A 27,017-nucleotide genomic window follows, 5' to 3' on the forward strand; every position below is an offset into this window, starting at 1 on the left:
TTGCAAACTGCCCTCTGGTGGACAAACTATGCAACATCAACACTCATAACAGGGTTGTAGGGTGGTTCTCCCATCTCTTCTATACACTTTAAAGTTTCCTTTATCAGCTGTTTATAAATGTTGATACCGATCGATCAGCAAATGGCTAATATCAACTCTACTCTGAACATAACCTTTTCCGGAGCAGGTTATGTATTTGATGTAAGTTACCACATGGTGATTTACCTTTGTGATGGTGTAAACTCTGACTTTAGGCTAAACTTATCTCACTAACCCATTAATCTCGCTTCATCGTTCACCCGTCAGGTCTGTACAGCGCTATGATAAAAATCTCCACTGGGGCTTAACATGTCAAAAAGCAAGGAGGCACCACCTTGTGGCGATACTCATCCGTTGCACTTGCTGAGTTCGGTTTTCAAAGAGACAGACCACTAAATTAGGAAAGTGAGACAAAAAGAATTGTGCGTTAATGACATGAAATGGTGCTGATGTGGCTAATTGCAGTTAGCTGATATATTCATCCAATCAGCCGACCTTAATATAAGTGTTTTTAGTGCATTTGTAATCCACTATGATTTAGACTGTAGGTAAATAGACAAAAAACCCACCTCAATTACAGTGTTTTAAAATGGCTTAATGACCCAATAACCAGCCAACATGTCCACTGAATTTGGCAGTAATTGGAGTAATGTCGAATGCTTTTAATATTCTTTTTGTTTTGTTTTGTTTTTTGGGGTTTTTTTTGTTGTTTGTTTGGACAGGTTCACGTTGCTGGAATGGGATTTTGTAGATTGAAAATGACCACATTTTATTAAATGATCAAACGATTCAGGCACAGGTGAATGCTTCTTTAAAAAAAAATTGCTATGCCACTCTTCGTATCTTTTGTTTTCTTTTGTGGTTTTGCAGTGTTTGGGGGAAAATCCTGCAGCATAATTGCAAAGTCTTCATCTCCTGTGAATGCATCACTTACGTTTCCAGATGTCTGTCGTCAAAGCTTTTAACCAAGTTTGCTTCCTTTGTAATGCAAATAAATATTTTCTTTAAATGTGTGTCCTTCCCCTGTTTTGCCCTTCTTATTTTTAGCACCACTTGTTCGATATTTCTTGTTCGATCAGTGTTTTGTTTTCCAGTTTTGTTCCAGTCTGCTGTACTGTGACATACAAGTGTTTCTCCTGTGTGTTTCATCTCCGCTAAAGCAGAAACCCACCCTGCCATCGATAAGCTACTCCCTCCAAGTCTTGGTGCCTTATGCAAACTCTTCATGTGTGCGTCTTTCAGCGAAGGAGTGCAGCAGTCATCACCCACTTATCTGACCGATGCAATGACATATGTATTGTTTATGTGTGTGTTTTGATTTCTTTTTTTTTTTCGGGTTTTTAAAAATCAGTGCTCTATGTTGAGACTTGGACCGTGCACTTCTGTTGTAGGTTTGGACATCCTCCTGGTTTTTGAATTCTTCTGGTTGTCTTGCTGGCCTCTGAAATGCACTGAAGGAAACCTGATGTAGAAAAGAAATGGACTTGTGTGCTAATAATCCAATAAATTGCATATCAGTTGTATGCCGTGTTTGGTTCGCTTTAGCATTTGTTCCTCTGCACATTGGCATCATTATACAGGCATGTGAAAGCTACACCTACCCAGGCCCAATGGCCTAATTATCCAGTTCCATATTTTTATTCTTGGACTCTGCTAGAGTAGCTTTGCATGATTAACTGTTCAAAAATAATCCATATTTCTCTCATACATGGCCTTGGTACAGCATCTCAGTTCATTCTGTCTGAAATAAGCTCTTTTAGCTCCCTTCTCTCTCTCCCTTTAAGTCAACTGTCTTCTCATTGGCTGCTTCTTGCGAGCAGACGGTTTGAATAGAAGGTGGGCGGGGCTTCTGTGTTCATAGAGCCATGTGCTTCGTATAACCATATAACAGTATAAATACTTTCTGAATCTGAGCATTTAGAGTGGTCTAAAGTCAGAGGATTTGCTCATAGATACATTGACCTCATTATTTGAAACTTACTCTACTGCTGTAACTACGTATATACAGTCCTGTGAAAAACCAAGTCCAACCATACTGCTTCCACAGGAATTAAGAGGGTAAGTAGCAGCCAGGTGCTGCTAATCAGATTCACTTGATTAACTGATCATCAGTGACTTGAAATTGTTAACTCAAACTTTCAACTTAGCTCTACTGGGCATATTTGCTTTTCAATGGCAGAAACAAGCTTCCACAGCTTGGCAATTTAAAATGATCTGGCTGCCCTTCAAAGCAGTCTGTATAATTGACACAGGCCTTTCTTGTTTTTGACTGTTCTGACCTCAAACTGACTAACTGCTCATTTTCTTTTGGCTCAGACCTCTTTAGAGGGTGCCAAAACCCATCCCTGTGCCTTGGGGACCTGAATGATGTTGCTCGAGGTCGTGGTCTCTGAAATACAACGTAAAATGTTTGCGTCGTGTTTTCTGAAGCACTTGATTTTTATTTTTAAATATGACCACATAAAACAGGACAAGTAGGACTTGGATCCTGAACTCTGAGGGACATGAACACAACAATTCATGATTTTTAGTACTGTAAGCCAGGGCTCTTCAACTCCAGGCCTCGAGGGTCGGTGTCCTGCAGGTTTTAGATATGTCTCTGCTTCAACCAGAGGTGGCAAAAGTACTAACATTCTGTACTTAAGTAGAAGTACAAGTACTTGTGTTAAAAAATACTTTGGTAAAAGTCGAAGTACTGGTTCAACTTCTCTACTTAAGTAAAAGTAAAAAAGTACAGGCTCTGAAATTTACTCAAAGTAAGAAAGTAAAAGTAGCTCTTTGGAGGACGTTTCTACCTGCTATTTTTGTGTAAAGCTAACTGAACCTTATTATATATTATTGTAATAATATAAAATAATACATGAGAACACAAACGTTATTCCAATCTAAATTTTAATTCTAATGAATGTACTCAGCTTGAATCACAAACTGTGAAAGGGAATTTAAGCACAGCTCTGTTCTCTGTGTCCTCCATAGTAGAGGGTGACTGTGCCTCCACCTAAACACCAACATGAGGATACTCAGGGGTTACAGTGGGATTCAGAAGCTGGAGGAACCCTAAGATCAGCTGTAGTGGCTCTGCATGGAGAGAAGAATCACAGCTTTCTATTGTGAGCTGCAGTAAATGATGTTGGTGTGCAGGCTGTGATCAGCTGACCTGCTGCTGCTGCTCTGAGGTTTACTGCTCTGTGTGGATGAACTGAACTCACAAAGATGTAACCCAGTATTTCACAGCTATCTGAGCTGATCTCCATCCCTACACTGACAGCATACAGGCTGTAGAAATGTTGGATTCAGTGAATGAATCTCAGCATCAGCAGCTTTGATTCAAACTCATCTCTGCTGCACTGATGTAACCTGTAACTCTGACCATCAACACAAAGTGCACCAACACAGAGCTTTACTGTAAATACAGTACAACAAGATAACCTATTTATTACACACTAAACTGCAGTATTTTCATCCAATCTTTGAATAACACAAAGTCAGCATACTTCAGTTTGTTTTCCAGTCCTTACCTTTAATTCTAACCTCTCTTCTTCCTCTCCTGTCCTCTTTCTCCATCTCTGAGTGAACTTCTCTCTCTTTGCTCTCCATGAAATGCAGCAGCTCTTCTTTTAGCTCGCAGACACACTGTGTGACAAACTGCACACACTTTGTGTGTTTGCTGATATTTGTTGAGCATTTAGAAACGTTGCATTTACCTGCCACATGTTACTCCCTTCATGCTCGCTCCTCTTCAGCTAAGCTGTTTATGTCCCGCGAGCATAACTTACGGATTCGGTCCGGCCCGCTGTGACCCCTGATTATAGCGCTATAAATGAGACATTAATTACATGGGTTTGTGTATTTAATCCCTTTGTACCCGATAAGCCCCGGTGATGGAGGATACGCCAGTACGATCGTCTCTTATATGTTAATATTCCTCCGTTTAGGCTCAGATCGTTTGATGTTTGACGGCGCACTGACCGGAAATGCAAACTTCTCTCTGACGTTAAAAAGTAACGAGTCTGTTTTGAAAATGTAAGAAGTAGAAAGTACCGATACTTGTGTAAAAATGTAGGGAGTAAAAGTAAAAAGTACTCAGAAAAATAAATACTCAAGTAAAGTACAGATACCTAAAAAATCTACTTAAGTACAGTAACGAAATATTTGTACTTCGTTACTTCCCACCTCTGGCTTCAACACACCTGAGTCAAATATAGAAGTCATTAGCAGGACTCTGGAGAACTTGACTGCATCCTGAGGAGGTAATTCAGCCATTTGATTCAGGTGTGTTGGATCAGGGACACATCTAAAACCTGCAGGACACCGACCCTCGAGGCCTGGAGTTGAAGAGCCCTGCTGTAAGCTAATACAGGTAGAAACAGGCAGCACCTATTAATGAATATTATATTATTGTAAAGATCAGACAAAATAATTTTTGTTCTGTTATGTAAAAACACAAACAAAAAACACCACCCAGCTACACAGTATGAAGAAGACCCTCAGTCTGACCCTCCCTGTGATGAGCAGCGAGCTTCCCTTACTCTCCGGAGCACTGCTGAAGAGCAGCTCCTATAAAATGCTTCTATAAACACTGGAAAAAGCCTGAAGATCATTATTCATTATTTAAAACCAGTGAGAAGAAAAGATGGACTCAAAATTAGGCGACACCCCTGGATTTGATCCTTAGATCCCAGATTTAGCCACCCACTCTAGGCACAACCAATAGATCCCCAAAACAGACAGAAAGCTGAAAAACATTGTAAACAATATCCATTTATTTATATATTTAGGAAATATTCAGATATACAGAAGCTTTATTATTTAATCTTTGCACAACGAAGACATCATTCGACACAGACATGTTACATTTAAAGGGTGCTCCGATACAACAAACCCGGACCGCCGGTTCTCCTTCACGCTCTGGGTTTGGCATGGTATGCATTTTGAAACATTAGACTAGGAATTATATGTGAATTCTCTCTGCATAACTTTAATCTCCACGTACCCACAAAACTGCGACACGAAAAGGCAAAACTTAAGAAAGAAAGCGGCTAACATTAAAAACACTCACAGTGCATTGGTGTGACTTATGGCACGTTTTGTCTTCTGTAGCACGACAGCGCACAGAGAGGTTTGACTGTGAGGCTAGTGAGCAGCTACGTTTGACGAACAGGGCAGACGGGAAACAAACGGGCGCACCGCGGGACTGTTTTCAGTAGATGCTCTGGAGGTATGAGGTTTTCACTGGAGTAAATAAACCGATGCACACAGACGTCTCTGTTAAGGCATGAAATGAGCAACGAGGTAATGTCTATCTACTGCATTGTCACAGTTGCAATCACCCCCCGCCGAATATAAGACATCACAGACACAAACAGAACAGCATGACCTGCACAGCAACACCAGTACGAGTGTGTCTCTGTAAATATTATCTGCTTATTTCTCTATATAACTGCTATTAAAGATACAGTCTTTGGTCACAAATAAAATATTGTGCACGACACACACTGTAGAGTTATCGTTGATAGCAATGGGACGTAGGCAGGACGTCATGACTGCACAATGACAGCGGCAGTAAAACCGAGTTTGGTTTATTCATCTACCGGTGAATCCAAAATCTACAACCTGCTTTCTTCATTTCTGCCTTTTTCCAGTTCAGAAGAAAACAAACAGACAGATGAAACACATTCAAATGTAGTGTCTTTGCAATTAAAGGGGAAATCGGTCAGTTTATCACTGCATTTCCGTTAAGTCGGTGCAGCTGAAGCAGAGACGGTACTCAGCTGCTGGCACCAGCAAGGCGACGCAAACCTGCTGGGCCCCCCGAAGATGAAACCTCTGATTTCAGGGAGGATCTGCCACATGAAATTCTTGAAGTTCAGTGATTTTCTTTCCACTTCTTATAGTGACACTATGTAGTAAACTGCTTAAGTGTGGGGCACCAGGGCAGAACTGGGTCTGCACCATCACAGGGAATTGGTGGGAGAGAGGTAACGGGCTGCTGCAGCAACCGTCTGCTACTTTCTTCTTAACCTGAAATCAGATCTGTGGCTGACATAAGTGTCAGGCATTTCCACTTTTTTCCTTCTGCCACATAAAAAACTGATCAGGAAATACAAATTTTGAAGCTTTTACACATCTGATGGAGGATGTTTGCTGACAAGCTTGAGGAAGCTTGGTATGCAGCCCAGTCTCACAACAAAATGTGAAATGGTTTTTTTGGTGTTTTTTTTCTAAACCCATCACCGAAACATTTTTAATTGAAACATATTTCAAAAATGTATAAATGTGATGTGTAGGCCTCTGATGTATGGGGTGAATGGATTCCAATACATGCGATTCCAACAACCCGGCATTCCCTGCAACCCTGCAATTCCTGCAACCCCAGATATCCATGCAACCCTGCAGTTCCTGCAACCGTAGACTTATTGTTCTGCCTTTCAAAAGTGGAAAATATGAATTACACATCCATAAACACAAAGGTCGCAGCTATTTCATAAAGTGCTGTGAGACTGTGTTGTAATATAGGGAGCATGACCACACATCATAAAGTCTTAACACGTGAAAGTCATGTTTGTATCTTAATGTTAGCCTTTCGTTTTAGGATTGCATTTACGCTACCAAAAAAAAAAAAGTGTTAAATTTGTTAAGATTATCTTGTTGAGTGTCTCTAACTTATCTCAAACTTTGATTTTTCAACAGCGCCAATAGAAAAGTCTTGATCAATGCTGAGATGTTTTCTTTAAAAACTGCGTCACTTAAAGCGTTGGACATTCTGCCCGTCACCTTTCAGCTGAAAACACATCGACTTGTTCTGTGAACACTTTGCAGGGACAAAGAATAAACATTTTTCTAAAATATAAAATCTCATAGACTTCTCGATTACAATGCTTCATAGTCCACTTCTATATGATCACACATTGTGTTTAAAATACATGTACTGTATTATATATTTATTCCCTTCATTTAAAATAAAAGGCGCTAAGCTAAGTCACCCACTTTATCTTTAGAATGGCTCTTTATAATGTTTATATAAATCTGCACCACTTTATATGTTATATCATGTCCTTTTTCAGTATAGACGTCTTTTCTATTTCATTTGGAATTTTAAATAATAATACAGTATGACTAAAAAATAAACTTCTACTCTTGGGGTGATGGTCGGGATAGGAGATGAGATATGATGTAGATTGCTGCTTTGACATACATTCAACCCTCAGACTGAGGAGAGATAAGATAAAAGAGTGACTCTGATGTTATATTTCAGACAGAGGAAGGAGTTTTCTTCATTTGGGAGACATAAAGTCAAAACATTCCCGTCCTTTCCAACTGTTTACGACTTTCAGGGAAATCTAAACTTTGCTTTTTTGTGGTTTTTTTGAGCCTCTGGATAGAAAAACAATCCGCCTGTCACCTCTCTCACACATGGGACTCATCCAGGTCCAGGTCGACGGGGGATAGGGGCAGGGGAGAGCGGCGAGGAGAGCAGCGGGGTGACCGGCGGGGTGAAGGGGGGGACAGCAGTGGGGCGAGAAGCGGGTTCTCTGTGCCGTCGTCCTCGCTGAGCTGCAGTAGGGTGTCGCTGCGTGGCAGCAGAGCTGTCGTGTCCTCGTCCCCGGGGCTCTCTCTGATCCTGGAAGGCCCCAGTGGTGGCGGAGGAGGAGGAACGAGAGGACTTGGTGGTAGAGCGGTGGTGGCGGTGGAGGGCCCGGGGCAGGCGCTGTGGTCAGCACCGGAAGCGGTGGCGGGAGAGGAGAGGAGGTGCGGGACAAAGGGAGAGGGGAGCAGGTTCTAGAGAGGGACAGAGGGGAGCAAGTTCGGGATGGGGGTGTTGGAGTGGAAGGGCGGGAGATGGAGGGGGGAGGGGAGAGGCTGCTGCGGAGCCCCCACTGCTCTCTCTTCTCCTTGCTGCTCATCACTGGAGGGACCTGTGCAGGAATACACCTGATCCTGAAATTTCAGCTTTCAAAAACATACAGACAACACTATTAAAGGGCCAGTTCACCCAAATTATAAGACATAAAATTATATTTTTATCTCCTTAAACATAGAGGATAGATCAAACTTGAGGAATGGCGCCAGATGGTCTGGTTAAAAGGGGTGCCACAGGGCTCAATACTGGGTCCACTCACCAGCCAGTCTGTTAGGTACACCTGTTCAGCTACTCGTTACTAATTAATCACATGGTAGCAACCCACTATATTTAGTCATGAAGATATGGTCAAAACAACATCCACTCATATACGTGGCTCCGCCCTGTTTGTTTTTTACATACAGACAACAGTGCAAAGAAAAGCATCCTTATTCTGAAAGTAATTTGAAATAAAGTGGACGTTTTGAAATAAAAACTGGAGTTTTCAGATGTCTTTGTTTTACACCGAATTTTGTACATTCTGTGTTTCCTAATGAAAATTCATGTCTCATTTTTTTTTTTATTTTTAAAAACTGACCACGCTGCTCTTTATGTCCACAGAATAAGCAGCTTATAAATACATGGACAGAGTTCTGTATTTCCTCCCTCAGCTGGTCCTACCTGTGCATTTGTAGGTCCGTGCAGATCAGCAGTGATTGTGGGTGAAGGGGTGGGGGGCACTTCCAGGGTTGGGGACTTTGATGGAACAGGACTCGTCCCTCTACCCTCGGCTGGTGGATCCACGGTGCTGGGAGTCGGGGCCCCACCCGCAGGCGCCTGCTGGCCTTGATTCTCTGTAAAGGTGACTGACCTCTTTTGGTCTCCATGCGCTGTGGGCAGACATGCATGCGCACGCGGTCAAAACAGAGACGACAGCGCCAGCTAGCGACTCGCTAACACATCAGCAGCACCAAAAAGAGTGGAGGCAGGGACGGGACAGGAGAGGGGGAGGCAGGGATCGGGGAGGTAATGCAAGACAGACATGCAGAGCGCCCTATTGGGTGAGGTTGCAGATAGAAGGGGCGAGCCGTTGCAGGGTGGAGAGGAAGGGTTAAGAGTTCAGTGTCTCACCTTCACAGTCCAATAAAGTTTCTTTATTTCGAAACAAAGGCATGAGACAGAACAGAGTGAGAAGAGTCAGTCTGGTGGCAGGTGGTACAACAAACAGCATTGGAACAAAGACAGAGGTCGTGAATGGGAAGGGCGGGTCAGTTCAAGTCAGCACACTGATAATAAATAAAGTATTTTAATGGGTTTAAGTATTTATCGGTCTAGATTTGACTTGTGCGCTTGATCTGAAATGCAGGGTGAGTTTGGCTGTTACTTTTAAAGTGAGTCACTCATCCTTTATCATCATTTTAAGACGCGCGATGCGCTTTCACCGTCGCTTATCTAAGAAAAGACAGATGAAAGCATGCGTGCTGTTACCCAGTGGTTTGTTCTTCGGCTGGATGCTCCTGCGCGTCGTAGAAAGCCTCGCTCCGGATCGACCGCGCGGTTCAGTCTTTGGAATGGACAGCAGGGGGCGTCGCATCTGCAGGAAATTCAAAGAAAAACCATGAATGATTGAATGAATGATTTAAGAAAAAAAAAAAAAACATAATTGAAAACTAGATGCATAGTTCATACTTCCACATCCAGCAGATTTCCACAGCAGATGACTGCCCCTCCCTGAGCGTGGATCTGCTGGAGGTTTCTTCCTGTTAAAAGGGAGTTTTTCCTTCCCACTGTCGCCAAGTGCTGCTCATAGGGGGTCGTTTTGACTGTTGGGTTTTCGCTGTAATTATTGTAGGGTCTTTACCTTACAATATAAAACGCTTTGAGGCGACTGCTTGTTGTGATTTGGTGCTATATAAATAAAATTGAATTGAATTGAATATATAATTGATTTTTGTTTGCTGTTATTTTATTTCTTACATAAAGTTTTAAATTATTATGAAAAATTACAAATTTTGCCTAATACTTAAAAGTCTGTGTGATAATTCAAATGGCCCATATTGAGTGAATGTCTGGATTTTAATTAATTATTAGAAGCATAAATAATTTCTCCATTACTTCTTGTTTTTTTTAATTACTTTATTATTAGTAGTAGTAGTCTTTAAATTCTCTCATGTTGTATGACTCCTATTTATATTAAAAAATGAACATAAAATAAAATGTCTTTATTACACGATGGAATTTAAATTCAAATTATTAAAAAAAACTCTACAAAAAATTGAATTACAGTTATTTACTATTTCCCCCTGTATTTCTATAATTATTTTTTTTAATTTTAATTATTCCAGGGGATTTTTTTTTGCTCGCATTCAAAAGTGCAATAAATCAACTGGCTCATATTCACTGCATTTGTGAATTTTAACTAAATATTAAAAAAAAAACCATTCTCAGATCCTCATCCTTAATACACACCCTCATATTTTTTTTTACCTTTTTAAACTTGTATAACTTTTCATTCTCTTTTTTCAGAATGTATTCATATAAAAATATTTTTTTAATTCTGTCATGTTGTTTGGCTTTTGTTAAAAATCCAACAAAAAATGTGGAAATGTCTGAAACTTTTATTTTTTTTAATTATTTTTATTTCTTAATATAATTTTTGCAAATATATTTTTAGATTTTCCATTTCATTTTTGATCCGTATGTGTTTAAATGCGACACATGAAAAACAGAGGTGATGTCCACACCTGTCTCAGTCCTCGCTTTCTTCCCAACGGAGGCTGGATCAGGAGGTTCTGCTGACCTGGTTCGCTCTGCACACTCGCCACCCTGGTTCAGTCGATCATAAAGAGACACACACACACACACACACACACACATACACATCCACGCGCGCCCACACAAAACACACGGAAACACGACGTCACCGTGAAGGGACTGAAATGCTGCGCATCCCCAGCTGTCAGTAAACTCTCATCACAACAAGATGTTGCAGCTACTCTACCCATTCACTCACTACACAGCACGCACAGTATGCTACAAGACACCCAGTCACAGTACAGAAAAAAACAAAACAGTGCTGCTTTGATTCGAACACTAAAAACACAACAGGGGATAACAGGGGCTGGAGCGGCAACCCTCACAAAGCAACTTGTCTCTTTTTGTACTAAAAATCCCCCTGAAACACTATCAAAATATTCCCATATAACCATGAAACAGACAGAGCAGAATTAAAATTGGTTTCTCAACAAAGAAAACAACAAAGGTGTTCTTTGTTTCTTTTGTTTTTGTGTTTGTTTTTTGTGTTGCCACCCCAGTTCCCTTGTGCCCCTCCAGATTGGTATCCACAATTGGACGCCCAATTTGATCAGCGAGAAGCCTGATAGACACTTAAACAGTATGAAACACCATGGCACCAATGAGAGGCTGACTTTAGTGATGGCACATTAACTATAAAGACCCACAGCTAACAGAGGAAGAACAGAGGCAGAGAGCTCCCTGGCCCCAGGGGCTGATGGGGCCCTCTTTTTTTTTTTCTCAAAGGGGGGGGGGGGGGGGGGGGGGGGGGGGGGCTGGTTAGGATAGCACAGCGGATGAGCTGAGAAGATGAGGGTCAGTGTGGAGCTCAAGGGGAAGTGAGGTGGGGTGTAAGGGAAAGAGACAAGGCACATTGGACCCACACAGAGAGAGAGAGAGACAGGTAGGTGGGAGGGAGGTGTGGCGGGCCAAGGCGATTTGATTGGATGCGGATGAGTGATCAACAGTGAAGCGGCCAGTAGAGGTGGCCGTCCTGAGGCAATGCCCCTCCCAGTGGCGGACAGATGCAAGAATGCACCAGCGGGACACAGACAGAGAGAGGGCCACTGTACCTAGAGAGGTTACCCTCCTGCAGAAGGCCCTGGGACTCATCTAGCACATTGGGTTCACTGTAAAAAGGGGGGCGAAGCGGGGAAAATGGGAGTTTAGGGAGTGTAGTGAGATCCATCACCACCCTGAGCCCCTTACTTAGGGGGGTTATACAAGCCAGGGTGTTTCCTCTTACCAAAGCTAGAGCAGACTTTTTATTTTTAACACTCTTACCATGAAACAGAGTCTTAACGCTGCCCTGAGAATGCTTAATAAAAAACATTATAAATCAACAGAGATATACACAGAAAAATATGACTGTGATAGTGGGATATGATTGGTTGATTCTTGTCAATATGTCAATTCTACATGCTACATAATAAACAAAGCAAGAGCTGAACATTTCTTGAAAGCTGCCCTGAAAACAGAAATGACCTCATTAGATGAGTTCGACCAGGAGGACAGAAGCACGGTGGTTCTCGATTATAGCTTTACGGTGTTGCCATCTTAACTTTTTTGTAGCCAGGAGTCAACTATTATATGAGGGTCAAGTTATCAGCTGATGCTAGCTTGTGTGGTTAGCAGGCTGCATTTACAGGCTGTACAGTAAGTGTGTTCACAGATTAATAACATACTAACATTTGCACGCCAGGGACGGCGTAGACTTAACACCGAAGCACAAACCCACTGTAACCCTTTGAGATCTAAGACATCATTGGCCATAACCCTAATCCCACTCTAACCCCTAAAGAACAAGAAGTACATATACTGATTGTCTAGGATTAGAGTTAGGGTTGGTGTTGTCTGAGTTAAGCCTTAAAACAGCTTAAACAGACTTATATAATCTAATTTGTACATAAAATCACCCCCACTGGGTTTTCATGAAGCCAGAATGAGCATTTTTCGCAGTCATGTGACTGCTATCACATGATGTTAACCTGCATGCCCCAGAATGACATACAGGTTAACATACCCAGAGACTGATCAGTGACCCCTGGCAACCACTTGGATACTAGGGAAATATATGTATTGGTGAGTAGTTGCTGGAGTTCGCTGGCTGTAAAGACGTATACCATCCTGCACCAAAAACATCCATGCGATTGGTTTGGTTACTAGCAGACTGCCAGAGTCGCTCCCAGTTTGTAGGTAAGACGCCAATTTGTCTGTAAACACTGGCTGACTAACCACAGAGTCATCGTGAAATCTGAAAAACGGTCACCGTTTGCAGTTTCTTTTGCATTTTTCACGGTTTCTCAGTTACTTAGTGGGCATTCGCAGACCAGTTGGCGTCTCCCCTACAAACTTGGGGCGACCACAGCGATCTGCTGGCAACCAAAGCAAGCAAAGTTTTTGATGCAGAACCCTCTTCGAGGCCGATTTCACCTGGCGACAGCCTGCAACCATTTGCCAACTGGTCGGGGAAAACACATTCTCCCCCAGGGTCAGGAGGTTGCCACGAGGTCACCAACTGGTCTCCAGGCCTAAACTGAGTTATATAATCAAAACTTTCCCGGGGGGCTGTAGGCCTTTTTTTTTTTTTTTTAGCCTCAAGTGGCCATTAGAGGTACCAGTTAGCCTCATTCTTCAACCCTCAGATTGAACTTTGAACTCCCGTAGAGCTAACTGATTATACGTCTCTAATTTTGGGGTAATTTTCATGACTCAGTGTAACCTGTGGTTGAGAATCACATACAACACAATACAGAGTTTGTATAATATATGTCTTCATAACCCAGTCCTGATAAAATGACTGAAAATAGAAAGAACTGAGCTAGGCCATGTATCTTTGAAAGGTGATAATGCATTTTACCTCCTTTTGTCCTTTCAATAGGTCTCAAATGTCTTTTTATTGGTTCCACACCACCTCATCTTTACTTTCCAAGCACAGGAAAACTTGTTGCGTATTATCCAAGGCTTCCTTTATCAAACAGCCAGTGTTTTGACCCAGCAAGACTCCTCAGATTTAATGGAAAACAGATTTGCTGATTTAATTATGAGTAAATAAGAGGAATGCCTGCTATGTGTGGCCTAACAGTAAAACACCTAAGATCTCTTCTGTCTGACGAAACCACACCTTTTCGTACCTATGTGTGCCTTCCACTGGGAGTGGGAAATGTTACCTCTGGCTGGGCAGCATGGTGGTGCGGGGGGCCTCGGGCTGAGAGGCCGCTGAGCGGTGACGTGCTGGGAGAAACGGCGCTCCGACATCATCCTGGGCAGGAAGGCCTCGTGCTCACTCACCACGCTGGGAATACTCATGGAGTCATCTGGAGCGAGAGGAACGTAGGGCAGTGACTTCACTTCAAATTTACAACAATGAGCAAAAATGGCTGTTAAGAGGGAAATATTTCTGACTCTCTTCATCATCCTCATCGGTGCGGCTGAGTGTGTCCTGCGAGGGTTGCCGTGATGGTTGGCTGTCCTGTTCCCAAACTGTGCCGGTGCCTGTGTTGGAGCGCGACATCGTGGCCAAGCTGAGGCGGTAGGCTGACGTAGAGGTGCCCACTGTGCTGATGGATGTCTTGCCTTGATATGCTGTGGGGTAGAAATCACCATAAATGAAAGAGGAGCTAATGGTTCCTTCTGAAAACATTTAAAGGACATGTTCGTGTTATTCTTCCATCCTGCAGTGCTGTTTATCCATCTAGATCTGTGATTGCCACAGTGTGGCCTTAACGGCCCCTGGTGGCCTGTTAAGGTGGTGCAGGTGGGCCATAAGAGGTTATTTATAATAAATACATGTTTTTAAATTATTCAGTTAACCTATTACACAATGTAAACATTAATAGTGTTTGGGCAATGGTAAGTTTGGGAGAAAGAAAGTAGTTCCTATATAAAACAACAAGGTTTGTGGATTTTGCTGCTGAGCTTATCAAATATATTCGGAGTGGACCCGCAATGGGACTGTTGCCAGTGCTAGACTTAAAAATGGCTGAAGGGAGATAGGAGTTGATAATTACATAGGAAACATTTTAATAAGAAATTAAATGCTTTTATTTTGAAAATATGACAATAGCATACTGCATTATTCCTTATGCTTAAGTTTTAGTGTAAGTATCTGACCCGAGCCGCTGTGCACAGCCTCTTTGAGGATCTTGAGCTCATGTTGAACTCTGCAAACAGCGAGCTCTTGCAAAGAGGTCGTGGGATGAAGCGCCGCTCCAGCTGGTCAGCGATGTGGTGCGTGCTGTGATCTCCTCCTGGGATTCGGCCGGCTGGGTCAGCAACTAGGAAAGGTAAGACAGAAGAAAAATGAAGACGACGAAACCCAACATTTCAGAATTGTTGAAGGAACAGAAGGTTGAAGCTCTGCTCCTTTACCTTTGCACTGTATGAAGGGTCTGAGCAGGACAAAAATAGGGATACGGGTTCGGACAATGAAGTCGATGAAGTCCCAGAAGGCCAAGCCGCCCACCTTCCTCAGAGCCATCTCTTTCACCTGCAGGCTCAACCGATACCACTGGTTCCCAGCGAGCGCTCGAAGCAACCAGCACCACCTTCAGAGCTGTGGAGGGAAGCGGATGAGAAGAGAAAGGCAAAGCAAGCTAGAAAACATTCTCGCTTCTCTTATCGTACCTAAATAAGCAGCCTGGCTCGTGGACTCTGCTAATCCCTCCCTGCGCAGATCTTTCCCCGGGTCGCCGGCGTGGAGCAGTGAGCCGGAGAGGCGTCGAGCATGAAGTTCTTGGTGCGAGATGTGGAGATGATCCGAGGGGGGAGAAGGATATTGATGACCGTCTGCAGGAGAAGGAAGATCTCCGGCTGCTCCAGGTGGGGGCTGTCTGCATGGAGAAAAAACACGAAAAAATCCAAAGAGCTGTTTAAGGTTTAACTTCTCGTACTCCAACCACAATAAAACCTTACCTTTGCTCCCGGATCCCACTGTTAAACAAAGGGAATAAGCAGGTTGAGCAGCATCCCTCCCGCCTTTCCTGATTGGTGAAAGGGGAGATCACATGACTGAGCGGGAAGTCCTCCTTCAAGGCCTGGAAAAAATGGAAGGAACCAGCGTTAGTGGGAGGAGCAGCTTGTTTATGAGTGGATGCTTGATGGCTTCATCTGCTGTACCTGAATTTGCAGAGCAACCAGCCGGACCACGGCGGTGCTGAAGGGCAGCGGGGGAGAGAGGTAGGGGCTGAGGTGGAGGAGCGGCAGCCCGTCTGCCACGCTGGAGGGTCCGACCACACCCATCACCTGGCAATGCAGCCAATTAAAAAAAAAAAAAAACCCATTAAATAATACAAAAACAAAAACAAGTGCTTCTTTTTTCTACATCTTTGTGCTTCCACACCAGGTTGACGCAGACGTTGATGAGCGAGCGGAGGTGTGGGAGGAACGAGATGATCGGCTGCCGCTGCAGGGTCAGGCAGATTCCCTCGATCAAGCTACTGGCCGCCTCCCACTCCACCTGTCTCCTGGAGAACGAACAAGCACACACCACCACCCCACAACCGAATACAAGCACATTGTCATGATTTAAAACAACAAAAATACTCACAGGGAAAAATAATTCTCTTTTTTTTTTTTTATACGTCTTAAATGACCACAATGTGGCATATAATCAGTATTAAGTGCATTCAGCCATCATATATATATAAAATAACTCTTCCAATACTGTATAATCAGATCTTTATAATTACATCAACGACAACAAATGTTGCAAAGCTCACAAACACTGCCAGCTAAACACTGCAGCAATAGATCCTGGTGTGAAGTCACACCTCAGAGCAGTGTTACCCTCTGAGCTAGCTGCCTCCAGTCTATAGTCAGGGAAGGGTTTTTTTTTTGCCTATTTGTGCTTTTGTTACTCTTTATTATAAGTTATATATAAATATTAGTCGATTCAATTCAATTTTATTTATACAGCAAAAGTCAAACAGCCCCTCAGTTCTTTCTATTTTGCTTCCAAGGAGCCAGACGTTTGTTATTTTTAAAGTGCTCTGAGCAACAGCTCTCCAAGGCTTTCTGAAGGTCTTTCTAAGTTTTTGTTTGGACATTGGCTGCTTTGCACTCATTTTCAGAGAGATGAGTTAAGTTTGCTTCTTTCTGCAGGAAACTTCTAACTTCTTTAGAAAGAGCAAGTTTCTCTAAATATATTCAAAATCTGAGGTTCTCTCATTCTCCCAATATCAGTTTTGGAGAAAAATAATGACAGTGTGGACCTGAAATTTGCATAATTCCTTTTAAGATGTGTATAATTCCCCAGGAATGTTTTCAGGTTAATCTAAAATGGTCAGCTGACAATTTTATTTATTTATTTTTTTGTAAATTGATGAAGTGGAGATGGAACAACCCCGCCATTTTTAACAACTACAGAAGCAGTCTGAAGAATACAGAAAAAAAGTTTGACAATTTGATTTAAATGTAAAATTTCACTTTTTATGATTAAATCAAAGTTTGGTGTTTTTCAGTTGAAGTTTATGGTTCAGTGTTTGAGTTGGATTTCAGATATGAATGAATATACAAAAAGCATGTATAAAGGTAATTACTGTGACAATGGTGATATTACACTGGTATTTTTGATAGCAACCACTTTCTTGGTTGTTGCTGCTATAAAGTGCATCAGAATTTAACCAAGAAAAATGTAATTAAAAATATTAAAAGACTTTAAAAAAATCTTTAAATGTGATCATTACTAAAAAGACAAAATAACCTGTACATTGAGTTCCAGGGCCAAAGACTGGATGCCCTCCGGCTTAGAGGAGCGCTGCCACCGATCCATTGTTAGAACAAACATCGTCACACACTTTTATGCAATAATGCGTTTAACTCACAGACAGGAAAACACAGTCCACAGAAGCACTTACGGTACAGCACCCACGAAGGCAGCGCCAAGAAGCCGTCTATTCACTGTACACACCACGGCAGCGGCACAGCACGAAACACTCACAGGGAGACGGAGAAAAAAGAGGGATTGTATTCAACAGACCTGCTGCATAAAGCCTGAGGGCGAGCGCACCTGAGCGTGGGCATCTTGTGGATCTTGTTGAACATGCGGTCCAGCCTCTTGAGGATGAGGATGAGGGCGGGGCGGACGGCCTCGGACGACCAGTCGGTGATGGGCAGCATCTCCATGATGTAGCGCCGCAAGCCTCGGCTTTCCATGGTTAGGGTGTCGTAGGGCGCCAGCTTCAGCAGGGCGTGGGCGATCTCTGCCAGCCTGGGGCAGAAACATTCATTCAATGCACTTCAAAGTGGTTTTTGAGGTATACGTTTGCTTTGAAGTAGTTTCAAAAGGACTGTTACAGGTACTTCTTGAACATTCCTATTATTAGAATGTAAAAAAAAAAAGTTTAAAAAATGCTAAAAGCATTTAGCATTTTGGGATTTCAGCCAATCCAAGTAAAGCCTGTGTGTTTTCCATCCAACAACAGCCTTGTGTGAGACTGTGGAAGAAGCTGTAGGTGCTGAGGATAAATGAGTCACAGTTTTCCAACTAAATTTTCAGACTCCTGGCAAACTGTTTAAAATCAGCCAGTAATTCATCTCATACCTCATGTGGGACTTGATGTCCAGCAGCTCCAGAGCCGTGACCCGCGGCTCGCCTGCAACGTTCTGCAGGATTTTGAGACGGGGCCCGCAGTGTTTGTAAAACTCGGTGCAGAAGTTCAACAGGGACTCCCGCGGCCGGCGGAACTCCTCCCTGGCCATGCGCTCGTCCAGCTCCTCTCTCGGCATGCCCTGGCCCTCTTCCAGCAGGTGGAGATTGTCCCTGACAACAAAAATCTCTCCTCAGTCTCGGTTTTCTAAACTCTAGAACTGCACTCTTCTATTCTGAGACAGGCAAGATGGCTCGAGTTAAAGTTCTGACCTGGTGTTGACCCCTCCGGACATGGCGTGATTAGCTGCAGTGCCGCCCTTGTGGCCCTGATCACAGCGAGACATCTGAGGGGCCGTCATGGGCCTGTGGAGGATCAATTTATGATGATTGAAAGCAGCTAAAAAGAACAAATCCAGCTCAGTAGTGTCATCATTGGTGAAAGACAAACCTTGTGAGGGTCTCGGAGCTGTAGAGGAGGGCCTGCAGGGATGTAGCCAGAGCAGCGATGGCTGCAATCTCATCTCTGGCAGCCGAAGCAGACTCCATCGTCACCGTGTTGCTCTTCAGCTTCTGGAGGTAGCAGGGAACCAAGGCCTCCAGCACCATCAGCATCTGGAGACTGGAGACGGAAGCATGCAGAGTATAAGGAGAGAAAACCAGAGCTGCAGGATGAAGACGCGTCCTGGATGTTTTTCTATACCTCCTGAAGGATTCGGGGGCGTATGCAACCACAGTGACGCACAGCTTGATGGCCTCACTGATAGAAAAGGTCAAGTCCTCATTACCATAACAGAAATCTGAGGGGAAAAAAGAAACGTGGCACTTATTTTGGTTTTCTTTGAACAACTCAAATATATACAGAATCCACTCAAATAGGAGTTACATTTTTAAGGCCTCTTCACATTTCATGTAAGTTTACAGTTTACCCAGAGAGCGAAGTGGCTTCTCAGCTTTGACCAGCTCCAGAGCATCCAGGGCATCCTGAGTTTCACCTTCCAGAGAGACCAGCAGGTCGAACAGACACTGGGCAGAAACTCCTTTAGAAAGACCAGTGCTGGTGCTGGTCTGAGATGAATAAAAGATAAATATATTAAAGGAGACAAAGAATTTGCAGTGCTACCTGTCTGCAGGGTCATTCGAATGACTCTGAAGTCTTACGGTGAACTCGAGCAGCGGCGCCACGCTGGCAAACAGCTGCAGGATGAAGGGTTTTCGATGGAGGATGTAGAACTGCCGGCAGCAAAACTCAATGCCCTGCCTCAGTAGTGGGTTGCTCTCATAGTCTGCATAGACCTGTCACACCAGCACAGGGGGAAGGGAGGTTAATGACTTCACTCACTGTCTGTAGGCTCAGTGTGTGTCTAGTAGTCTTTCAATGTCATTGGTAAAAGCTAGTAGGAGTGCACAGGCATGTATACCTGCAGCATGGTTGGAAGGATCCACTGGTACCGCTCAGGGAGAACAGATGGTTGAAGTGAACGGCGGTGTTGATGGCGGTTGCCGTGTACTGCCTCAGGAGGGAGCTGTCCTCAGGGTGCAGCAGCAGGGCCCCGTTGAAGACGTTGAGGAACAGCATCATCTCATCGCCCCACGGGTACTCACTGGGCATGCCCAGAAACATTTCCTCCAGCAGTTTGATCCACAGCACCTTGTGAAGGGTGTCCAGCCAAACAGCTCTTTACCTGGAAGATGGTGGTCGAAGCAAAAGCATGATTCATTATCTGTAAATCATCAAAATATATACTTTTTAAGTTGTAATCGTGTTTATTACCCTGCAGGTTTTTTTTCTCACCTTGAGGCTCATTAAAGAGGGAAAACTCTGCATCAATTGCAGTGCGGGGGAAGGAGGGCAGGCGAAGCAGGTCCTCCTGCAGCAGGGAGACGTGGGATTGCTTGTGCACAGCTGGCATGTGCTGTGTGAGGGAGATGAAGAAGAGAACTCGACCGACTTCTTCGAGTTTACGAGAAAACACCTTAAAACAGACAAAAAAACAAAACCTTGGATTATGATTATTCCTGTAGGACCCTGTTTTAGGGGTTGATCTAATTTTCATATTTGTAACCTTACCTGTTTCTGGATGAGCTCCTGTCCTCTCTCAGGCAGCATGTGGACCAGGTTGAGCTGAGGAGAGACTGACCTCCGGAAGGGGTAGATGTCTCTAACATATGTCTGAAGGAAAGCGATAATAATTATATATTAAATAACTTTAGTGTATAGTGACAAAATAGGTCTCATGTCTGTAGCTGAGTGCTCTGTGTTGGTCGCCCAGAGAGCAGGCAGACTGACAGAAGTGTCATCAGGAAGTTATAGGACATCTGGTCCTTGCAAAAACATGTAAAATCCATGAACAACTTTAGCAAGAAAACTGATGGTTAATTAATTACAGTAGTCCTAAAGTAAAGTTCCCACTTAGTCACCTAGCTTTGTGAAAATTTATTCTTTTTATATTGCTGTTGTTTCTTTGAGCAAATAATGAAAGAATCGTATCAAATTAGCAGCCCAAAACAAAATTCATCAGTTCCCACCTTTGAATAGTGGATGAGGTTCATCGTTTGTCCATGAGGAAGTAGTGTGCTGACCTGGCCTCGGAATGTTGAAAAATTCCAGACACTCCTGGTTGGAGAAAGAGGAGACGTCCCGATTAGTTCACGTAGGCTAAAGTACATTCAAATTTTATGTATTTAGCACACGTTCACCCAGCATAATTACACTGAAAGATGCCCACTCACTCGTCCCTCACTGTGTGTGTCTTTACCTTCAGCAGGGCTTCAAACTGAGTGTCTTCATGGACTGGTAGCTGTGTTGGGATGTCACATTCATTCTGCCCGTGCACCACCAGTGTTTTGGTTCCTGCAGCAACAAAACACAGGAAAATAGTTCAATTTTGTTGCTATATTGTTGATGGAGAAAATTCCCATTTCTTCCTATTTAAAGACACTTTTGTGTCTTTGGAGTCCTGGTGGGATACTAAGAAAACAAAAGTGCTCGGGAAAATAAAACTGTATCCCGAGATAACTGGGACTTAAATTGCCTTGCTACTTTCAGCTGCTCCCTTGCTTTGTCTCCAGCTGGAATCAAACTAACAGCCTTTCACTTGCTAAACAAATGTGCAAACCACTATACTATAGAAACCACTGTGGTAAAACTACAACATATTGCATAAAATAGATCTTGCTGCTCTTCATTGCAAGAAGCAGGGAGTGAAACTGGACAATCTTTTCTTGGGTTTTATCAAATTCAAAAGTGACAACAGATGGCTTTTTAGTTTTAGCTTATTTTCCATTAGGCTACTGCTTTTAAGCAAGCATTTATGTTAGCTTAACTAGTTAGCTTACATAAATGGATGTAGGACAAAAGCACCAACCAACTAACCAACCAACCAACCAACCAACCCAGAGATGTAATATTCTGTACTCAGACAAGATGATGTAAAAAGTAGAGTAGGCATCCATGTTGTAAACTATGGTTAGTACATGTAGTGCTTCATGTCCAATTTAAGGTCTAAACCTACAGATAATATTCAAAACCTAAAGTTTAATATGACAATAGAAAATCAGTTTTGATTTTTTGCTTACATTCAGGAGTCGTCTACTGACCAAATTATATCTACTGATCTTTAGAGTATTTTAGTCATTTTAACATCCACCGTATCAAAAGTGGACGTGTTATGCTAATCCCCAGCTCCATATTTTTACACTTGGACTCTGGTGAAGTAGCTTTACATGATTCACAGTTCAGAATAATCCTTATTTGTCTTATACTGGACCCTGGTGCCAACTTTCCTCTGAGCTACTTAATCCAAATCGCCAAACTCGTTGCCTCAAATCAGCTGATCAGCTGTTCCTAGAGGTACCGAGGTCAAAATTGAAGCACAGAGGAGATAGAGCTTTTAGTATTGTTGCCCCCTAAGTATGGAATGACCTGCCATTACACATTAGGAGTGCCCCTTCACTGTCAGCTTTTAAAACCCTTCTTAAGACGCATTTTTATTCTTTGGCTTTTAATACACATTGAGATTGTTATTGTCTGTTTTTTACTGTTTTTGTTTCTGCTCTCTGTTTTTCTTATTTTATTGTACAGCACTTGTTGCAGTTTCTGTTTTAAAGTGCTTTAAAAATGAATAAAGTAAAAGTAAAGTAAAGACTGGCTGCCCCTAACAAACAGAAGGGTGAACAGTAGGTGGGTGGGGCTTTGTAATCACAGGCAGAGCTGTGTCTGAGATGACCATATTGAGGATACACACTGAGTGTTTAAAGCAGTCTGGAGACTGATTTTACAGTACAAGCATTACTTTTGATCTGCAGTATTTATTATTTATTAGCATTTAGTATCAGCTGGTTCACCTGGCATGGATGCGGTGACCAGCAGTTTGACCTCACACTGCTCCTTCTTCATGGTCTGCTTCAGGTCCTTAAAGAAGAGCCCCTCACGTAACCGACCACCTCCCACAGGAAGGTCAGCGTGGCCGAGATGGCGTCCATGCCCCATTCACAGGGAGTCCGCACAAAATACATGATCAGGCCCACCTTGAAGGGGAAGAAATGATGATGAAGACAATAAACAGAACTGAAGATGAATAAAAAAAATAAAGGTAAAGGTAACTGCTGCCCACCAGGTAGTTAAAGAGGATGTGAGAGGTCTGGGCTGGCAGATCTCCAATGTTGAGCAGGAGCTTCCTAAGCATATACATCAGCTCATCCTGCCATTAAAAAACAAACAAAACAATGAAAACAAGTTACAAAAACTCATTGTGAGTCTTTTTCCTGCGTCTGACTCTGCAAGTGTTTACCTGTCTGTTGCTCACTGTTAGCTTTTCCAGGAAGTGGCGGAGAACGAGAGCTGGATCTTCAATCAGGCAGTTCCAGAGGATTGCTGGGCAACAGCACTCACTGAGGGAAACAGTTTTGCCAAAACATGACAAAATAAAAAGTCACACAGTGTTGATGTACATTCATTTTGTGGGTAAATCTACCAATATAAGTGGAATTTATCTCTTATTTCGAGTAAGAACTGAGCTTAGTGTAATGACAGCTACCGGCCACGCCATCTTCTCGAACTTCGCCGTCTTCCATGAGGTGCACTATTGGTAGGACGGCAGCACAGATGCACGCTGGGAAGACAGCTTGAGGCGGCTGTAGCATGTGGTGTGTAGGAGTGTGTTCTGTTGTGTTTTCTTCATCTGGGAAAAAAATGGAACATACAAAGATCAAGTTTTATATAAAAACAAGCTAACTGTTATCAATATTTTGTTTTTTTATTTACTTTTAGTGCATTGATTTGTGACATTTTTATACCTTCAGCGCTGGCCAGCGAGCGGACAGACCATACAGAGCCCCGGCGGAAAGAATAGTTCCTGTGGGAGTTGCTGGAGGCGCAGGACGGGCTGACAGACAGACGGCGTGATGCCAGGTTCACCACTTCTTCTGCTGGCAGGATCAACGTCAAACATAACCAGCAGAGGTGCGGGGAAAAAGACAACATGCTATCAGGGCACAGAGATGTGAGGCGCATGCTCATTTCTATCAAAACACTGCGTTAATGTGGCAACCTCCAGGGCTAAAAAAAAGAAAGAATCTAACAAAACCCTGCAGTTCCTGTAGTGACCACATGAGGTGGACTCCACTCTCCACCAGGCCGTAAACTTGCGTTCTAGCTGAAGGTCACTAGATGGTGATAGCTATGGTTGCAAAAACTTCTGATCTTTTGAGGTTTTGCAGACACGGGACCACCAAACATGTGACATTAATTTGTCCGCTATTTGTAGGATCAAGTGAATAAGTCTGAATCACATGAGCCTAGAGACTGGTCTGCAACCATCTGGCAACCACCAGTCACTGGGGAAAATATGTATTTCCCAGCCAGTTGACAAAAACATCCTTGCGAGCAATTGCTGCATTTGTAGTTTAAATGGAAGTTACAGACTCATGAAACCGGAAACAGAGACTATTCACCTTCAAAGTAAATGTTGCTCCCTTTGAAAGATGTTGGGTGCAGCTCTGAGGTATAACATTTACTCTGAAGGTGAAACTTCTCCACGCACTTTGTCAAGCTTTGCTACTGCTGGGCTAGCAGCTAACAAGTATTAAGTACAGGCAACCATGGCACCGAGAGCAGAGAAACCTGGATTGAAATGTGTATCCAATCCAATATGGTGGACAATTTGAGTAATGTGTGCATGACATCACGTGAGAAACTTTAGTAGAAGTCTATGGGAAAAACGGCTTTCTGTCTTGACCTCTATAAACACTTTCTTGGTGGGTTTATGCACTCAAACACCCAAACCATAACTCCAATATCAAGGTGGATGAGTCATAGAAAAAATGAACCACACTCAAGAGTTTATGGAGGTGGAATCTATCCAAAAGGCTCAAACAGTTTTTGGACCAGGCTGCAGAAAGCTTTTTAATGCTAACACTGAACTGTATGGGGGTTAATTCCCTTCTGGACGCACTGTCAAATGGCCACTGGAGGAGCTTTTGTGCTGGCTTTATGTTACTCTTGTGTAAAACACAAGCGCTCGTATGCCCAGTGGCCCCACCTTCCTCCTCCTGCTCAGGTGGAGGACTGCACGTGGGCTCGTAGCAGGCCTCCTGAGCCACGGGGATGGCCGTGATGATGCTGGCCTCGCGGCCCAGACGCCTCTTCTCCTCCTCCTGCTGCAAGTTCTTGAGGATGTGCTCGGCTCGCTGGTGGGAGCGCGACACCGCCCGTGCCGAGAAGGATTTCTAAAAAGGAGCGGTGTGGATCAAACAGCACAGAGGTAGAGCAGCGGGTGTAGAAATGTAGGAGTTTCAGAACAAATTGGGGGGGGAGGGGAATGCACAAATTAGCACTTTAAATCTTTCAGGAATGTGTGCGCACAGCTACTATAGGCTTCTGAGGAGCAACTGGACGACACATTAATACAGTAACTCTCCTCCAGCACATTGATATCATGCTCTAATGCCATCCTGAGCATTGTGAAGAACGCTGTTGAAGTACAGAATACGAACAAATTCAATCGTGATAAATAAATAAATGTGTTTAGACTGGAATACAGAGAATTTACTGTATCTTGTGCACAGTAAATGCCTCACAGCATTCACACAAGTGCTCAAACAAATCTAAAAACAGCCATGACATGAAAAACAAACACAGCAAAGTCATTCTCATCCAATGACCATGCATCAACAGCACAACACACACAACATGTCTGTATGCCCGATGCATGCTGTTATTTTCTCCTAACAATCAAAGCATGTGCTGGAAGACTTTTTCTTTTTTAAAATGTGGAGTGTGTGTGTCTCTGATCAAGATGCAAAACTATCCGAAATGACCCATGGACCCCACTTGCCCACCCACGCCCCCCCAGCTTCTGGTCCATGATGAAAACCCAAAAGGCCGCTTCCCCTCCTGTCTTTAATGATCTGAGGTAACAAGATGCATCAGCAGCACAAACACCCGGACAGGAATAACAACTTACTATGGCATGGACTGACTGAATTAATGTGGGGGTACTAAAACAAAGACAGTCGATTAAATTATAGAACATGTGCTCGCTCATCAAAATCTCATATTTCTATTCATGCTTTATAAACCGAAAAAAGAAAAAGTAAAGACAAGAAATCAAAAGGAGGCACCAAGAAATCTGTGTTCATACTCTCAATGCTCTATTTTTCTTCTACTTGCAGGTTTCTTGGTGCACTTTCCCACATTAAAACTTGCCACAATAACAAATGTAATTCAAAGCAGTAAAGTGTGCTGTATCTTCTTTTTTGGTGCATTGTGGGGTTAAGTGGGATTAGAAAATAATGAAATTATAAACTGGCATACTTTACAGGGCTCACAAGCTTAGAAAAACTCTCCTACTTAACTCCCCTGCTGTTTAATAAAGCTTATCCCTCTCTTCATTTATAAATAAACTCTATCAGCTGTCCTTGACAGTTATATAAGTATATTTACACAACTTAGGCTAACCATTTGAGCTGGGCTCAGACTTACAGACTGGTCTTCATTGATTGGATCCTGCACGCTGCCAGTGTTCTGGGGCACCCAGGGAGGGTCAAATATGGGGACACAGGGCATGCCCAGTATTGGAGAAGGCAGGGTGAAGTTGATGCTGGGTGGAGGAATCTGAAACAGAAGAACAGAGTAACTAAACCACTATAAACACATCAGCTAGCAGAGAATGCCCTTCTGTGTGATCTTTTGGGGAAACCAAATGGAACCAAAACTACCTTAAATATCTGCTGGGCTCCTTCCTCCATGCGAGGCCACACCTGGTAGCGGAAACGCCACAGCGTGTTAAACTTCAGGATGGAGTTGATGCGCTGGCAGGCCTCCGGGTGCTGGAACTCCGCCATCATCATTCGGTCACTGCGTCGGGGACCTTCACGGCGCACAGGAGGAACATGGCAGCTGGAGGGGCACAGATGAAAAAGGGCAGGAAAGAGAAAGGTGAAACATGGTTGAGGGCAAACACATTCATGAGCTGTGAAGGGCACAGCGACCTACGGAGGCGACCCGCGGTTCACTGACGCACGGCCCGATGGCCGACTCACCAGCAGCGGCTGCCATATGTTCATCCACACTGAGCAGGAGTTCCCAGGCTGCTGGCTGGATGTCCCCGTACATCTCGTCAGTCAGGATAGGAGCCGCCTTGATCAGCAGTGAAAGAGGAGCTGGTGACAAACTCATTACCTGCAAGAAAGCAAAAATAAACATGTTCTCATTTAAGATGAAAGGGTAAAGCTTCAAAATCATCTCCATCCTAA

At 43.4% G+C, this 27,017-nt stretch overlaps 1 protein-coding gene across 1 annotated transcript in view; it reads right to left on the bottom strand.

Moving 5' to 3' along the window:
• Nucleotides 1-4,837: 4,837 nt before the first annotated feature.
• unc80 (unc-80 homolog (C. elegans)) overlaps nucleotides 4,838-27,017 on the bottom strand; it is a 57,508-nt gene continuing 35,328 nt past the window's right edge. Inside the window, 48 exon segments of the mRNA XM_030749581.1 lie at nucleotides 4,838-7,629; nucleotides 7,632-7,955; nucleotides 8,561-8,769; nucleotides 9,368-9,473; nucleotides 10,624-10,705; nucleotides 11,746-11,802; nucleotides 13,843-13,895; nucleotides 13,898-13,989; nucleotides 14,078-14,257; nucleotides 14,786-14,827; nucleotides 14,830-14,904; nucleotides 14,907-14,949; nucleotides 15,036-15,192; nucleotides 15,194-15,227; nucleotides 15,299-15,364; nucleotides 15,367-15,504; nucleotides 15,587-15,613; nucleotides 15,616-15,645; nucleotides 15,648-15,708; nucleotides 15,791-15,916; nucleotides 16,014-16,137; nucleotides 17,682-17,882; nucleotides 18,216-18,434; nucleotides 18,534-18,626; nucleotides 18,712-18,882; nucleotides 18,964-19,060; nucleotides 19,190-19,328; nucleotides 19,422-19,556; nucleotides 19,682-19,713; nucleotides 19,716-19,937; nucleotides 20,035-20,236; nucleotides 20,332-20,433; nucleotides 20,790-20,812; nucleotides 20,815-20,850; nucleotides 20,853-20,877; nucleotides 21,020-21,114; nucleotides 22,608-22,694; nucleotides 22,697-22,790; nucleotides 22,877-22,963; nucleotides 23,054-23,133; nucleotides 23,136-23,153; nucleotides 23,300-23,443; nucleotides 23,559-23,690; nucleotides 24,803-24,989; nucleotides 26,245-26,376; nucleotides 26,481-26,614; nucleotides 26,617-26,661; nucleotides 26,805-26,943. Coding sequence (XP_030605441.1) covers nucleotides 7,447-7,629; nucleotides 7,632-7,955; nucleotides 8,561-8,769; nucleotides 9,368-9,473; nucleotides 10,624-10,705; nucleotides 11,746-11,802; nucleotides 13,843-13,895; nucleotides 13,898-13,989; nucleotides 14,078-14,257; nucleotides 14,786-14,827; nucleotides 14,830-14,904; nucleotides 14,907-14,949; nucleotides 15,036-15,192; nucleotides 15,194-15,227; nucleotides 15,299-15,364; nucleotides 15,367-15,504; nucleotides 15,587-15,613; nucleotides 15,616-15,645; nucleotides 15,648-15,708; nucleotides 15,791-15,916; nucleotides 16,014-16,137; nucleotides 17,682-17,882; nucleotides 18,216-18,434; nucleotides 18,534-18,626; nucleotides 18,712-18,882; nucleotides 18,964-19,060; nucleotides 19,190-19,328; nucleotides 19,422-19,556; nucleotides 19,682-19,713; nucleotides 19,716-19,937; nucleotides 20,035-20,236; nucleotides 20,332-20,433; nucleotides 20,790-20,812; nucleotides 20,815-20,850; nucleotides 20,853-20,877; nucleotides 21,020-21,114; nucleotides 22,608-22,694; nucleotides 22,697-22,790; nucleotides 22,877-22,963; nucleotides 23,054-23,133; nucleotides 23,136-23,153; nucleotides 23,300-23,443; nucleotides 23,559-23,690; nucleotides 24,803-24,989; nucleotides 26,245-26,376; nucleotides 26,481-26,614; nucleotides 26,617-26,661; nucleotides 26,805-26,943 — 5,280 coding nt within the window. The 3' untranslated portion in view covers nucleotides 4,838-7,446.

This window comes from Archocentrus centrarchus, chromosome 2, assembly GCF_007364275.1.
Source record: "Archocentrus centrarchus isolate MPI-CPG fArcCen1 chromosome 2, fArcCen1, whole genome shotgun sequence".
Classification (NCBI taxonomy): domain Eukaryota; kingdom Metazoa; phylum Chordata; class Actinopteri; order Cichliformes; family Cichlidae; genus Archocentrus; species Archocentrus centrarchus.